This window comes from Candoia aspera, chromosome 7 (assembly GCF_035149785.1).
Source record: "Candoia aspera isolate rCanAsp1 chromosome 7, rCanAsp1.hap2, whole genome shotgun sequence".
NCBI classification, from domain to species: domain Eukaryota; kingdom Metazoa; phylum Chordata; class Lepidosauria; order Squamata; family Boidae; genus Candoia; species Candoia aspera.
Window position 1 is genome coordinate 39,963,705 of NC_086159.1, and position 16,364 is coordinate 39,980,068.

The window sequence follows — 16,364 nt, forward strand, 5'->3', positions numbered from 1 at the left end:
GTCACTTTAAGTACCTGCTCACGTTAAACCTGTGTTTAAGCACATCACTGCAGAAGATTGGTCTAGATGACCTTTGTGACATCTTCCATGATTTCCCATTTTAGAAGCAGGAAATATCAGTAGTTTGTAATTCCTTCAACAACTTTCTTAATTACACCCAAAATGTCCAACATTTTGACATCATTAATAAATACTTTTGGAAAAGTTATTCAAATGCTGTGATGTGTCTATACCTACAAAGAAGAGAATTGTGCATGCCACGGTACTCCCTATGACACTCTGTGAAAGTAACAATTGGACTTTGAAGAAGCAGGAATGGAAAAGTATTGACACTTTTGAACTTTGGTGTTGGAGAAGACTGCTGAGAATACTGTGGACAGCCAAGAAAACAAACAAATGGATCATTGAATGAATCAACCTAGAGTTCTCTCTCAAGGCCCAAATGACCAGGCCCAAATTTGATACCCTTGAAGTTATATATCTTTCTACCAGGTAGTCCTTGCTTAACAACTGCCCTGTTTACCGACTGTTCAAAGTTAGGACAGTGCTGAAAAAGTAACTTTATGACCAGTTCTCACACTTACAACCTTTGCAGTGTCCCTGCAGTCCCCTGATCGAGGTTTGGGTACTTTGCAACTGGTGGGAGTTTATGAGCATTGCAGTACCTGCAGTCACATGATCGCCATTTGCGCACTACACAGCCAGCTTCCAACAAGCAGAGTCAATGGAGAAGCCAGCAGTAAAATCTTAACTTGCAGTTGTGTGACGTCTTAATGACCACGGCAGAAGTGAGTTTGTAAGCCTGTCACAGTCACGTGATGTCTCCCTTAATGATCATGTCACTTAGTGACAGAGTTGTTGGTCTCAGTTGTGGTTGTTAAACAAGGACTACATATATTTTATTTCTGATTTTAAAAAATGCCAACAGCTAAACAAAGAAAAGCAATAGAAATCAAAAGAAAAAGTGTTTTCTCAGCTATAGAAACCTGAATATTAAGAGGATTTTTAACTTCACTTTACTGCTGGCTCTCCTGCTTAACCCATGTTTAGCTCAAAAAACATCACCTGCCATATTTTAGCATATCAATGCATCATTTAGTGTATCTGGTTAGCTATTAAGTTACAATAATTTAAATATGTTCCATAATTTGAAAAGTATAGAAAAATACTTTTGTCCTGCATTATTCATAAAAAATGTTTCAGTTTCTGACAGAAAAAAAATGTTCATGGTTATACTGAAGAGATACTGCATACTGGCATGTCATAGCAATAGCTTGAGACATGAGAATGAGATAAATTTATCAGAATGAGATAAAATTGTTATTAAATTAATTCTTAACAGGAGGATATTTCGAACTTGGCAATGGTACCCTTGGGGGAAAAAAGTATATTTCTTTCAGAACAATTAAGATGGGTTTTGTGTTACATGATACATTATAAAAATCCAAACATTTAACTTAAAAGCAATGATCTCACCATTTTTCATTTCTGGGACTAGCTCCTTCATAATCCCAAACTTGTGTATAAAGCCATTGGCATGTACGTTCTTTACTTCTTTGAATCCTCTCTGTTGAGAAATCTATGTGAGAAAATTCTTCTCCTTTACCTGTGGAGGAGAGATATATTGAGTACTGACCTTCTGTAAAAAAAAAATTGTGGGAGACACCAAGCAAGATGGACATTCTGGGTATGGTTATGGAATAGTAAGCCATGTTGGATTTAAAGGGATTTGTTTATAATTAATATTATTTATAGGATAGGACTTAGAAGGTAATAGAGAGAAAGAGATGGCAATTTATTTATTTATTTATTTATTTATTTAAATTTAGTGGACTCTGGGCAGTGCACAAAACTAAAAAAGACATAAAAACAGCTACAAATATTAAATCAAAAGACAGCCCAGACTAAAATGCTCTAATAACAAAATTCACAAAACAAAACAGGGGCTGTTAACCAAATAACAAACATCAACCCCAAACCTAGGACCAAAGCCAGGTTTTCAGAACTTTCTGGAACACTAGGAGTGAGGCCACCGTCCTTATCTCTGAGGGGATGCTGTTCCAGAGGGTGGGGGGCCACAACAGAGAAAGCACGCTTCTGGGGTCCCACAAGATGGCAATGTTTAATGGAGGGGGCCTGGAGTACACCACTCTGCGGGAACGAACTGAGTGGGCAGAAATGATTGGAGACAAGTGGTCTCTCAGGTATCCAGGCCCTCTGCCATACAGGGCTCTAAGCCAACCCCTTAAATTGCACTTGGAAGCCAAGTGTAGCAGTGGTGCCACATGGGCACACTGAGAGGCACTCATTATTGCTTGTGCCACTGCATTTTGAACCAGCTGTAGCTTCAAGGGCAGTCCCATGTAGAGCGTATTACAGCAGATCAGGAAAGATGGTTATTGTACTAAAATGTACATTTACAAAATGATCTCCATTTAGAAACAAAGCTCAAAAGATATCTGTGTATGTATTAATTAAAGAACTCTTACTATTTCTTACTATTTCCTTTAAGAAAATAGTAAAGTATAGAAAAGAATAGAAAAAGTTAAAGAAATACATAAGTAAGTCAGCTTCAATAATCGCTTCTGTAATTCCATTTATGTTACAGAGACATAAAGATTTCCCCTCAGATCATGAAAGAGGGCAGCTCCCCTCCTAATGGTGGTATTAACCAGCTGAGATTTAACTTCTAATTCAAGGGAAGGACCTATGGCATTGTTAATGGTGCCATTGTTCATCTTCTGCACCCTCTTCTGTTCTCACTGGGGTCCAAGATATTCCTGTGTTTTACTGTTTTCCCCTCTGTGTGCCTGTGCATTGAATCAGACCATTTTTCATTTTCCCTTCTATCTCAACCATAGCCAGATCAAAATAGAGAATTGGAATGTGTAGTGAGCGAGAATATAGAAGCTAAGCAATGGGCTGCAGTAACAGTGAAACTTTAAAAACTGTTACAATTGCATATTTTTCTTTAATGACATACAAAATAAAGAGGGAGAGAACTAGGTATAGCACATACCAAATCCTAGCCAAATTTGATACTACTACCCAACAGGATGAATTTGTAATACAGAAGGATGAGAAGAAAGAGACCATCACATCTAAACATGTGTGAACCAAATACAGCACCAGACAGAAGTGAGGTAATCTCCTGTGCAGACATTGCTTCAGAAATGCAGGAGACATTCAACAGTTACTTTACCAGCTTGCACCAGCTGGTAAAACTCAATTTAAAATGAAGAAATTCACATTGGAATATGTGATATTATATCCTAGATATGCATACATGTAGGGTAGGTCTTTTATTTCTTGTTTTGTCAGTCCAGGAAAGCTTGAATCCTCTGCCTAATTGTATAATGTGTAAAATCACTTAATGAAAGGTGTTGGAATGAACATCCTAATTAATTCCTGATTTTTTATACCATGAAATTGGATCACTGCTCAAAATCAAGTAACATGTCTAGCACCTGCTTCCTAAAATCTATTCAGGACAGTCTGTAGGAGCACTTAATCCTTTCACATGATTATATGCTAGAGAAAAGTACCTTTTACTAAAACTTCAAGTCTCAAGAGAAATAAAAAGGACCTTTTTTGTACGTTAGCCATTTTTAATTGCTTTTTTTCCTTTCCATCAGCAATAATAAACTGATAGATAAAGTTGGTTCTTACATATAAAGAAATACAATATTATCTTTGAGGAAATTCTGGAGAACTGGTAAAGAGCCAAATGACTTGAGGGAGGTAAATGTTATTTCTGGCTTGAAAAAGGGGGCAAAAGAAGATCCAGTGAACTACAGATCAACCACTCTGACAATCATTCTGGGAAGATTCTGGACAAATCATAAAGAGAACATTCTGAAAGCGCACTGAAAACTTTAATTACTATCGGCATGCAAAGCATTTTGGAATAGTTATTTCCAGTTTGAAACTGGCTGTGCTAATTTTTCTGAAGTGTTCTGAGCTTGAGATAGGGCCATTTTGAATTTGGAACAATTCCAGATTGATCAGAACAGCCCAGAAAAAAAATGTTTTAAACTCAAAACAGGACATTTTAAGCTCAAATTATTTCAAATTTGGGAATTTTGCATTTTCCTAGTGATTAGAAATGTCAGCATGTCAAGAGTAAGTCTTATCAAAATAATAATTTTGCTTTTAATTCGTTAATTGGTTACCCTCTTTTGTTGACTATGGAACAACTGCAGGGATAATATAGCTTTATTTCAAAAAAGATTTGACTAAGTACTCCATAGCAAACTAGATACTTATTGTGACTGGGGTGTATTGACCAAAATATGCCAAAACTGATTGCAAGGAATGCTATATATGACATGGGTACAGCTGAGGCTAGTGTATAACTTTTCTAGCTTACTAAAAAACCTTCTGTGAAAGCCTCAATTGATCAAAATGATGATGTGCAGCAGGGGTCAATATCTATGGGGCCCATCTGATAATGATCATGGCACATAGAAGATTAAGACTTGCAATGTAAGTGCAGTAAATGGCAGAGAGTATGAATTAATGCATTAAGTGAAAGATGTTGTGTGTCTATAAAACAGAGAAAGGGATGAATGAATGAAGGTATGAAGAAGGTCTGATTTTATGGGGAATGTTGATGAATACATTCATGGAAGTAAAGCAGTAAGTTTAAGTATAAATTAAAGGGCTAACATATATGTCAGGATTGGTATTTCTATGAAAATAGGAATCTGTAGAATGAAGACAGTTGCATGCCATGCTCCAGTGAATGGTGAAAATGGAAGAACCAGAGGCAAAATTAGGGAAAACTGTAACATTCTGAATGAATGCAATTCAGAGGGGGAAAATATTCTGATAGGTGATATGAATGGATGCACAATAATGAGACAAATGAAGTGATTGGGCCATTTGGAGCCTCAAGAATGAAGTGGAATGGTGACTGGTGACTTTCTGGTTAGAAAAAAAATCTGTTTTGAATATGTAGTTTAAGCATATTAAGTCTATTCTCTCACACACACAGAAACACACTAGACACATGGTGAAGGAAGGAATATAAATCTAAAGCATAAGTGGTATGTTTAAGATTATTGAGAAAGATTAAGAGCTCACTAATATTTCTAAGGAATATGCAGTGGAGGTGAAGAATAGATTTAAGAGACTGGACTTAGTAGATAGGGTCCGGGAAGAACTATGGACAGAAGTTCACAACACTGTTCAGGAGGCGGCAGCAAAATACATCCCAAAGAAAGAGAAAACCAAGAAGGCAAAATGGCTGTCTGCTGAGACACTAGAAGTAGCCCAAGAAAGAAGGAAAGCAAAAGGCAACAGTGATAGGGGGAGATATGCCCAATTAAATGCAAAATTCCAGAGGTTAGCCAGAAGAGATAAGGAATTATTTTTAAACAAGCAATGTGCAGAAGTGGAAGAAGACAATAGAATAGGAAGGACAAGAGACCTCTTCCAGAAAATTAGAAACATCGGAGGTAAATTCCAGGCAAAAATGGGTATGATGAAAAACAAAGATGGCAAGGACCTAACAGAAGAAGGAGAGATCAAGAAAAGGTGGCAAGAATATACGGAAGACCTGTATAGGAAGGATAACAATGTCGGAGATAGCTTTGATGGTGTGGTCAGTGAGCTAGAGCCAGACATCCTGAAGAGTGAGGTTGAATGGGCCTTAAGAAGCATTGCTAAAACAAGGCAGCAGGAGACAACGGCATCCCAGCTGAACTGTTCAAAATCTTGCAAGATGATGCTGTCAAGGTAATGCATGCTATATGCCAGCAAATTTGGAAAACACAAGAATGGCCATCAGATTGGAAAAAATCAACTTATATCCCCATACCAAAAAAGGGAAACACTAAAGAATGTTCGAACTATCGAACAGTGGCACTCATTTCACATGCCAGTAAGGTAATGCTCAAGATCCTGCAAGGTAGACTTCAGCAATTCATGGAGCAAGAATTGCCAGATGTACAAGCTGGGTTTAGAAAAGGCAGAGGAACTAGGGACCAAATTGCCAATATCCGCTGGATAATGGAAAAAGCCAGGGAGTTTCAGAAAAACATTTATTTTTGTTTTATTGACTATTCTAAAGCCTTTGACTATGTGGACCATAACAAATTGTGGCAAGTTCTTAGTAGTATGGGGATACCAAGTCATCTTGTATGCCTCCTGAAGAATCTGTATAACGACCAAGTAGCAACAGTAAGAACAGACCACGGAACGGACTGGTTTAAGATTGGGAAAGGAGTACGGCAGAGCTGTATACTCTCACCCTACCTATTCAACTTGTACGCAGAACACATCATGCGACATGCTGGGCTTGAGGAATCCAAGACTGGAGTTCAAATCGCTGGAAGAAACATTAACAATCTCAGATATGCAGATGATACCACTCTGATGGCTGAAAGCGAAGAGGAACTGAGGAGCCTTATGATGAAGGTGAAAGAAGAAAGTGCAAAAGCTGGCTTGCAGCTAAACCTGAAAAAAATGAAGATTATGGCAACCAGCTTGATTGATAACGGGCAAATAGAGGGAGAAAATGTAGAAGCAGTGAAAGACTTTGTATTTCTAGGTGCGAAGATTACTACAGATGCTGACTGCAGTCAGGAAATCAGAAGACGCTTAATCCTTGGGAGAAGAGCAATGACAAATCTCGATAAAATAGTTAAGAGCAGAGACATCACACTGACAACAAAGGTCCACATAGTTAAAGCAATGGTGTTCCCTATAGTAACATATGGCTGCGAGAGCTGGACCATAAGGAAGGCTGAGAGAAGGAAGATAGATGCTTTGGAATTGTGGTGTTGGAGGAAAATTCTGAAAGTTCCCTGGATTGCAAGAAGATCAAACCAGTCCATACTCCAGGAAATCAAGCCAGACTGCTTACTTGAGGGAATGATATTAAAGGCAAAACTGAAGTAGTTTGGCCACATAATGAGAAGACAGGACACCCTGGAGAAGATGCTGATTCTAGGGAGAGTGGAAGGCAAAAGGAAGAGGGGCCGACCAAGGGTAAGATGGATAGATGATATTCTAGAGGTGACAGATTCATCCCTGGGGGAGCTGGGAGTGTTGACAACCGACAGGCCGCTCTGGCATGGGCTGGTCCATGAAGTCATGAAGAGTCAGAAGCGACTAAACAAATAACCAACAACAAGAAAATTAGTGAAGAATACAAGGATGATGAGAGTTCTGAATGTGGAATAGGCCATTTTTTGGTAGTGTCAAGAGTGGATCTTGGGGCAACATTGTCATGGAACTAAAAAGGGGAAATAAAAGAATGAAAGTAGAACCTCAGGAAGAAACAGCATGAGTTTCGTAGTATGCTTACTGAGTGGTTGTGTGAATTCTTTAATGTGTATGTGAGGGCTGCATGAGTGTCTGATGATTGGAAAAATGCTGTTATTGTTTCCCTATTCAAAATGAAAAGTAGCAGCAATGATTGCAAACAATACAGGGGATTAATTTCTTAAGTGCAAAATTTGGGAAATGCAATTCAGTTTTATGCTGGGCAGAAATTTCAACAGTTTTGAAATTCTGCAATAAATGGGAATAAATGGGGGAATAAATGGCATAAAGATGAAGGTACTGAGCTAGGCAATTCTCTTCTCTGGGAATTAGAGACATTAGCTTTTCTGGATGAAGTTGCACTTCTAAAGGAGTAGGCATGTAGCCTGAGGAAGTACTAAAGCCAATACTGGTAGACAGTCAGTGTAATGTTTAAATCCCCACTTGACCTGAGAGCTCATGAGATGACTTTGGACCGATAATTGTTTCTTAGATGAACCTTACATACAGGGCTCTTATTTGTGGCGATAAAATGAGTAAAGACATCCTCCTCACATACATTGGCTTGAGTTTTCAGAGAAAAGGTAGGATATAAATGCAGTAATATATTCAGTGAAATAAAACATTACTTCTGTTGCAAGGACTGTTTTTATTCAGCTCTAGCTGGTTCAGTGTCTGGTTTGGAAGTGGCAACTGGTAACAGAGCTATATAATTTTAGGAGACTATATACTATGAATGCATTATACCTGTTCTGAAGAAGCTGTACTTGCTGCCAGTTTGCTAGAGAGTTTAGTTAAAAGTCCTTGTGTTGTCACACAAAGTCTGTAGAAAGCCTATCTTCTTCCATATGTAACAGCTTGGTCATTACGATCTAATAGGGATGCCCTCATGATAATGCTACATTTTCCAGATATTTGGTGTGTGGCAACCCAGAGGAGAGATTTTTCAATATAGGCACTTTAATTGTGGAATTCCCTTCCTGTTCAGTAGTCATAGCACGAGGCCTGGTAAGTCAGGTCACACACTAGAACTTGGCAGTAAACCATGGCTCTCTGCGCATTTGACCTTTTACTCAGGAGTTGACTAGTTTGGGCAGAAGACTCTCAGACACAATTCAGTTGTACTACAAATGTTATTACAAACAAGAACGAAGACTCTAACACAATGATTGCTCATAATAGAGCAAGGGATTCAGAGCCTTATATGTTTATGTTCCAACATTTGAATTCTCGGCTTTTTCTTCCCACTTTTCAGAGCCAACAGACACCTAGCTTCCCCCTCCAGCAGCCTTTGATCTTCACACAGTTGGATGGTTCAATGGCCGGGGGTGGGGGGGCGGCGGTGACCCATTTCACTGGAACTGTCACAATGCAAATGGGCAGCCACCGTGAGACTTTAAAATTTATTGTAGCACCTGTTGGCAACCCTTTGGTAATTCTGGGAATTCCCTGGTTGACCTATCGAACCCCCATATAAATTGGGAACACAGAACTCTGACTTTTAAGGATGGATTTTACCAAGCCCCTACCGCGGAGAGGGCTTCGAGCACAGGGGTTGGAAGGGCTGCAGTTGCCACGCCGTGCCCTAGTTTGGCATGTTTAGAAGGCTTGCCTGATCGATACCAAGATTTTGCAGACGTTTTTGGAGAAGTGGAAGCAGATCAGCTACCCCCCCCCCATTGAAAAACTGATTGTGCCATAGAGTTGGTTCCTAACGCTCAATTGCCCAAGCCAAAAATTTATCCAATGACTCAGAAAGAGCTTGGGGCATTACGGGACTTTATCGACAAAAATCTGTCAAGGGGGTTTATTGAACCTGCAAATTCCCCAGTTGGGGCCCCTGTGCTATTCCGGGAAAAGAAAGATGGCACGCTTAGACTCTGTACGGACTATCGGGGGTTAAATTCCATCTCGATCTGCAACAAATACCCTCTACCACTAATGAAAGATGTTAGCCCATTTATCAAAGGGCAAGATTTTCTCCAAGCTCGACCTTCGTGAAGCCTATTTTTGCATCCGCATACGAGCTGGAGATGAGTGGAAAACTGCTTTTAATTGCCCATTGGGTTCATTTCAGTACAAAGTCCTCCCTTTTGGGTTAGCAGGGGCACCCGGAGTCTTCATGCAATTGATTAATGAAGTATTACATGATCATTTGTTTAAAGGGGTCCTGGTTTATTTGGACGATGTGCTCATTTACACTGAGTCTGAGGAGGAACACGAACGCCTTCTCAAACAAGTGTTAAGTAAGCTTAGAGATGCCAAGCTTTATGCCAAGCTTTCCAAATGTGAATTTCACAAAACCCAACTTGACTATCTAGGCTATAGGGTATCTGACAAAGGCATTGAGATGGACCCTGAAAAAATTCAGGCGATTTTAAGTTGGGAACGTCCCCGCACCCGGAGGCAATTACAAAGTTTCCTAGGGTTCAGTAATTATTATCGGCAATTTATCCAGGGATTTGCTGAGATTGCTTTGCCCCTTACTGACTTGCTATGTAACAAGGGTTTGGGAGAGACACGCAAGGTAAAAAACCCTGGGGCAGTGCTGAATTGGACACCTGAATGCCAGGCAGTATTCAAGAAGTTAAAAACCCTCTTCACTGCTGAGCATATTTTACAGCACTCCGATCCTGAACGCCCCTTTGTGGTCCAAGTTGATGCTTCTGACTCCTCAACTGGGGCTATATTGTTACAGAGAGATTCTGAAAATCACTTGAAACCCTGCGCTTATTTGTCCAGAAAATTTTCTGAAACTGAGCGCCGGTGGCATGTTTGGGAAAAAGAGGCTTTTGCTGTAAAAGCCCCTTTGGAAGCCTGGCATCACCTCCTGGAAGGCGTTAAATGCCCTTTCGAGGTTTGGACGGATCACAGGAATTTGGAAGCCCTCCGCACCCCCCAGTGTCTCAGTCCTAAACAAATTCGCTGGGCTCAAATTTTCAGTTGCTTTAACTTCCAGTTAAAATTTATTCCAGGAAAGAAAAACTTTCTGGCCGATGCTTTGTCACGTTTACCTCAGGACTCTGACCATGTGGCAGATATGGTTGGAACTTTTCTCACTGAATCACAACTGGGCTTGGTTGCTGTCACTCAGAGCCAGACCTGTGCGCAGGCAACCCCGCCCCCAGCCCCGTCTGGGAAGCGGAAAATGCAAGTTCCTTGTCAGTTACAGAAGGACTTTCTCCAGGCGCTGAAATCTGACACTTGGTTGCCAGCTAATAGAGACAATGTTTCTTTTGAAAATGGCCTGGCATGGGTGGAACACCGCCTTTATGTGCCTGAAACTTTAAGGGCTGATGTTTTGCAGCATTCCCATGATGACAAACTTGCTGGACACTTTGGTTTTCTCAAAACCTTGCATTTGGTTCGCAGTCAATTTTGGTGGCCAACCTTAAGGCGTGATGTAAAAGACTGTTGCTTCCTGTCCTGTTTGTGCCATGTCAAAGCGTAAAGGGGGTAAACCACAGGGGCTTCTGCAGCCAGTGGCCAGCCCATCCCATCCCTGGGATGAGATTTCTATGGATTTTATTGTGGACTTACCCCCCAGTCAGAAGAAAACTGTCATTTGGGTTGTAAAAGATTTTTTCTCCAAACAAGCCCATTTCATTCCATGTGTGTCCATCCCGTCGGCCCCACAATTGGCCCGTCTATTTCTCATCCACATGTACCGTCTCCACGATAGCCCCTCCCGTTTGGTCAGCGACCGCGGGACACAGTTCACTTCCCAGTTTTGGAAATCATTTTTAAAATTGATTGGCACCAAACAGGCACTGTCCACATCGTAGCATCCTGAGACTGACGGATCTACGGAGGTTTTGAACTCTGCCTTGTACAATTCCTTAGAGCATACATAAATTACCATCAGGACAATTGGGTGGACTTGTTGCCCTTTGCTGAGGTGGCTTACAACAATGCTGTCCATCAGAGCACCGGGCAAACCCCTTTTCATGTGGTTTCTGGTCACGACTTTGTTCCCATCCCTGAGCTGCCACAAACCCCTCCCCAGTCCTGCTCTGCCTCTGACTGGGCTGTTAAACTGGCTGATTCCTGGCCAGTGATCCAACAGGCTTTGGCTGATGCCCAGGCTGCTTACAAGTTTCAAGCCAATAAACATTGTTCTTTACAACATGATTTCAAAATTGGGGATCAGGTATATCTTTCTACCAAATTCATCAAGTCCCCACAGCCCTCGAAAAAGCTTGCTCCCAAGTTCATTGGTCCTTTCCCTATTGTTGGTCTTATCAATCCAGTTACTGTTAAGTTGGACCTGCCTCACAATTTGAAACGCTTGCACCCTGTTTTCCATTGCAGCCTGCTCAAGCCTGCCCACCACTCTTCTGCTGGCATCCCCAACCTCCTCCTCCTGTTCCGATCATGATTGACAGGCAACAGCACTTTGAAGTGAAGGAGGTCATTGATTCTCGCAAGCTTCGGAGCACCCTCCAGTACCTGATCCGCTGGAAGCACTTTCCTCATCCTGAATGGGTGCCTGCTCTCCACGTTAATGCTCCTGATTTAGTTAACTGTTTCCATTTGGCTTACCCATTAAAACCTTCCACTTAATGCTTTCTTTCTTTTGGGGGGCAGTATGTCATGTTCACTGTTTCAATGTGCACTGTACATCGTAACGTTTCACATGCCATGGTGCTGACGCGCATTTCTGTTGGGAGGGAGCTGCTGTGAAACCTTGTGCCAAGCTCTGTACCTATGTTCATTTCAATGGAATGTGTTTGGGTTATGTGCTCTGCTCAAGGACTTTTCCCACAGACCATCAGAAGCCGTTAGGAGCACCTGGGATTGTGAGCCTGGGAAGATTCTATGGGGAGAGGGATCTCGTTTGTACCGAGGGGTTTTTAGTTTGCATTTGGCATGCTTTTTCCATTCTCAGCTTTCTTTGTGAACCTGTATACTATTCTTTAATAAATCAGATATCTTTGTGATCCTGCTTATGAGTCTGATGGTGTTTAGAATAGGCAATCATTACAGCTGGTCCCTTTATGGCTTTGGAAGGTAGCTGAGAAGCAGGTAACTAGGAATTGCCACTGAATTCAGGCAACAAACCACCACACTGCGGGTTCTGATGGCTACATCAAAATCTCAGGGAGAAGTGCATGCACACTGCAGGCTATATACTCCTGACTTAGATAAATTAAAAAGCCTTCCAGATAACAACAGTGAATTCACAGCACTCTGTAGCCCTACCTCTATACTATATTTTTATTTACAATTCTTCTTTCACACCTGCAATTCCATTTAACTGGATCAATATAATCTCCTCTGATATTCATAATTAAGTCCTAATTATAGCCCCAATTGCTCCCAATCCACCCTTCTAGACTATTATTTTGTAATGTGCCTAATAGTGAATGGGTGACCATTAGTTAAACTTGTGAATTTTAATACTTTATCCTTCTTCATGCAGAAGTTAATTCTATGAAAACAGACCTGAACGGACATATCTGAGCAAAGAAATAGCTACTAGAAAATGTTTTAACTTAGCATTTTCATATGGCATCCTAACTGCAATGAATAATAGCATATCTAACTTTTACATCAGAAGGCAACAATCCTTACAGTTCATTTTATATTGCGAATTAATATAGGGTATAGTTATTAAATCAAGCGTATGTTAGTAATTCATATTTAAAGTACAATCATATGTATATCTTCTTGGAGGTACGTTCTGTAGCATTCAATGGAGTATGTTCACTTTTTTAAAAAACACCTTTTTAACATCAAAATTTTATCAACACATACAGTGGTGCAATTCTTTAGATGTATACTTATTATTTAACAGAAGCAGTACAGAAAGACTACAGCAACCTACTCTGGGAATTTGGCTTACAGACATAAAATCTTCCTTTGCACTTCATACCGGTTTTCTCTTGGCCAGCTGCTCAGGATGCCAATCCACACTTAAAAATACCCCATTTCACTCAACCATAGAAAGAGGCTTGATAGTCCTCTCTAACATACACAATATAGGCACATTGATAATTAGAAACACTAGTAAACAAAGAAAACACCACCTAGCTACTCATATGGATTAACTTCAATGGAATTTACTTCTGAGTAAACATGTATAGGATTGTACTAGTAATCTACAATTCTAGATGTTCTGTTAATAATTTCAATAGAATCAGAATTCAAAGTTTTCTTCTTATAAAAATATTATTTTTAACACTTTCAGTATATTGAATGATAGGATCTATATCAAACATGACAATGAATATTTTCTAATATTAATTAACAGTTATTTAATATGGATGTTTCAGTATAACAATCTTCCCTGAAACTAAACTAGTTAAAAATCCAAGTAAGTCTTTGTATAAAACAGGGTAGGGGAGAAGGGCTTAATAAAAATGTGCATATATGGAAACTGCATACATTATAAGATTAAAAGAGCTATTTAACTTTTCTGATTTATAGGAATAATTTACCTCCCACACAAATCATCAGTGCTACTGCTGCCAGGGTAAGGTTAATAAAGAAAGTAGTTATTCAGTTCCTACATCCTGGATGAATTTCACAGCCTTGTACTACTCTGCCAACATTCAGATCTATATTTAATTTTTTTTAAAAGTTCCTTGAGGTTGGATTAAAAAAGAAGATAGGTATCACAACAATCTTATTTGTGGTCTGAAAGCAAAGCATAGTAATTGCGATTTTTACTTATAAAAGTAAGTGGTTTATACTTTGTTCATAGTGATTGGAGACTTTGAAAACAAAGTTTACATTAAGGAAAGTGTTTATATATCTAAAAAAATAAATAGGAAAATCACATCTACCCAATATCTTTTTTTTATTGTACCATTACATTCTAAAACAATGATTCAGAGTCAATACTGTAAACTGGGAAATGAGTACACTTAGAATAAAGCTATCTACACATCTATGTATAACATATACACACAGTATAAACAGGATATGTGTATTGCGTATATCAAATGATTAGGGCAAACAAATTTGCACCAGTACATGTTTTTGCACTTTCAGCAATAATTACTATGTCTGTAAGAACAAAAAAAGTATTATTGTAAGAGGACTCAAAACTTTAATCTATTGATAGATCCTAATCTTGGGCATTTCTTTTGAAATTTCAGAGATCTTGGATCTGATTACAACTGAAAATGGCTTTTTGCCTATAATTTTGTCAACAATATACTGTAGCATAATCTATCCCAAAGGATCAGAAAAGCTTTGACATCTGTAAGAAACTGCATAGAAAGGTAAGCCTGACTACAATTTAATGGCTTTATTAAACAGTATATGTGTCAGAGTGATATGGTCCAGTTCAGATGCATATTCTGGCCTGATTGTGGTTTAGCAAGCTGGGAATGAATAATACATCTACGAGTTCACATTTTGTTGCCTCCCCTCACCAATTCTTGCTGGTTAACTGTATATATTCCCTAATCTGATTTAGATATAAATGTTTATTTAACTAGAGTTTAAAACCATGCATTGAGATCCTCCTACATAACAATTGAATTATATTTCTCCATTTCTAATATATCAGAGAATGGTACAGTAATCCAGAATGAGCATGAAGCCATTTTTGAAAGAGAGAAGATTAAGCCAAGAGAGGCAAAGAAGCAGCCTATGACACTAATTTTTGAATTTCTAAAATAGATTTTAAAAACTGGGAATATATGTATGAACTAGCCCAAGTATCACATATGTTAATTGTATGATTTGTAGAAGTAACAAAGACAACTTGTCTTTGTTACTTTGTTATTTCCTAGGTGTTTTAATATGGGCAAAAACTTTCAATATGCAGTTGTATTGACAAAAACATGGTAGTAACACTTGGTGACCAGGGACTATACATTTTTTTTTTTTAGTATTCACTTATTTTTATGTGCATTTCTTTTTCAGGGCTGAGGGCTATAAAGAGGGAGACTAAAATATTATTTTATCATTTTGAAAGCTATTTCTAGACCTAAAACAATGAATAACCTAAACACTGGTGAAAAACAAAAAAGAACTTCCACTCAAAAAAAGAGACTTCAAAAAAAAGTAGTTTAAAGGCTCCAGATTACCAATTCCTGAGAGAAAGATGTTCTTGGGACATTTGAGGGACCATTGCTTAGCTCTCCAAACTTTAAATGAAGAGTTGAATTAACTGCTAAATTGGTGTCATTTTTTGTTACATGTAGGATTTTAATATAAGCAGTATTTAAAAAATAACCCACAACAACAACAATAACAAACTAAACCAAACTAGAACAAGAAGCAGCCTATCTGATCTGCATGTAAAGGGTTGGGCTATTAAAGGTTCCCCCATCTGAAATTTGGGGAGAAGGGGAGGGAGAAGATAATTTTCTTAATAATAATGGTTCCATCCTTTTGGAATTTCTTAGCTCTGAAGGTTCATGTGATGTCTTCCCTTCTATCATTTAGGAAGGTGGTGATTATAACCTCTTTCATAAGGCTTTTCATTTATGGATTGTTATTATTAATGAGCACAGGGAGTTTTTTGGTTTTTATTTACTGTTGCTTTATATATTAATTTTATTGCTTGAGTGGAAATATTGTAAATGGCTAAGAGTCTTAGCACTCCCAGCCTATAGCAATGGTAAAATAAATCTGCCTATGACTCTCTGTCTCTCTCTCTTTCTCTCACACACATGCTTAATAAGAAAGTGGCTTATATGTAACTGTATGATATTTTCCTATTTACAAGATGCATGTCTTTAAAACCGTAACAGCAGTCAAAAGGGATTTCAAAGAGTGCACCAAATGCACAGAGCACTGTGACAGCTCAAGTAAATTTCAGCATGGCTTGGCCTACTAGAAAAACCTGACAAAAATCTATGAAGGCAGACCTGGCTAAGAGTCAGGAGTCATGCTTATTATACAGAAGTCCCAGGAGTTCCTTCAATCAGAGGTCACAATCGAGGCAACAGAAGCAGTGTCACAATATCAGAGAAAGGGCCAATTCAGGCCTGCTCCCTAACAGTCAGTGAGGTCAGGGCTTGCGGCAAATCATTGTATTACAAGGGAATATTCCATGTACACTTTTAGAGCTGTCATCTGAACAAACAGCACTAGGTCATCTATAGGTTAAATCAGATTGGGTTTTTTTTGCTAAC

General features: G+C 39.0%; 1 protein-coding gene across 1 annotated transcript in view; it reads right to left on the reverse strand.

Annotated features, from left to right (window-relative positions):
- LRRIQ1 (leucine rich repeats and IQ motif containing 1) overlaps positions 1-16,364 on the reverse strand; it is a 107,927-nt gene that overhangs the window by 14,080 nt on the left and 77,483 nt on the right. The window contains exon 23 of the mRNA XM_063308399.1: positions 1,477-1,606. Coding sequence (XP_063164469.1) covers positions 1,477-1,606 — 130 coding nt within the window. The remainder of the gene's footprint in view (positions 1-1,476; positions 1,607-16,364) is intronic.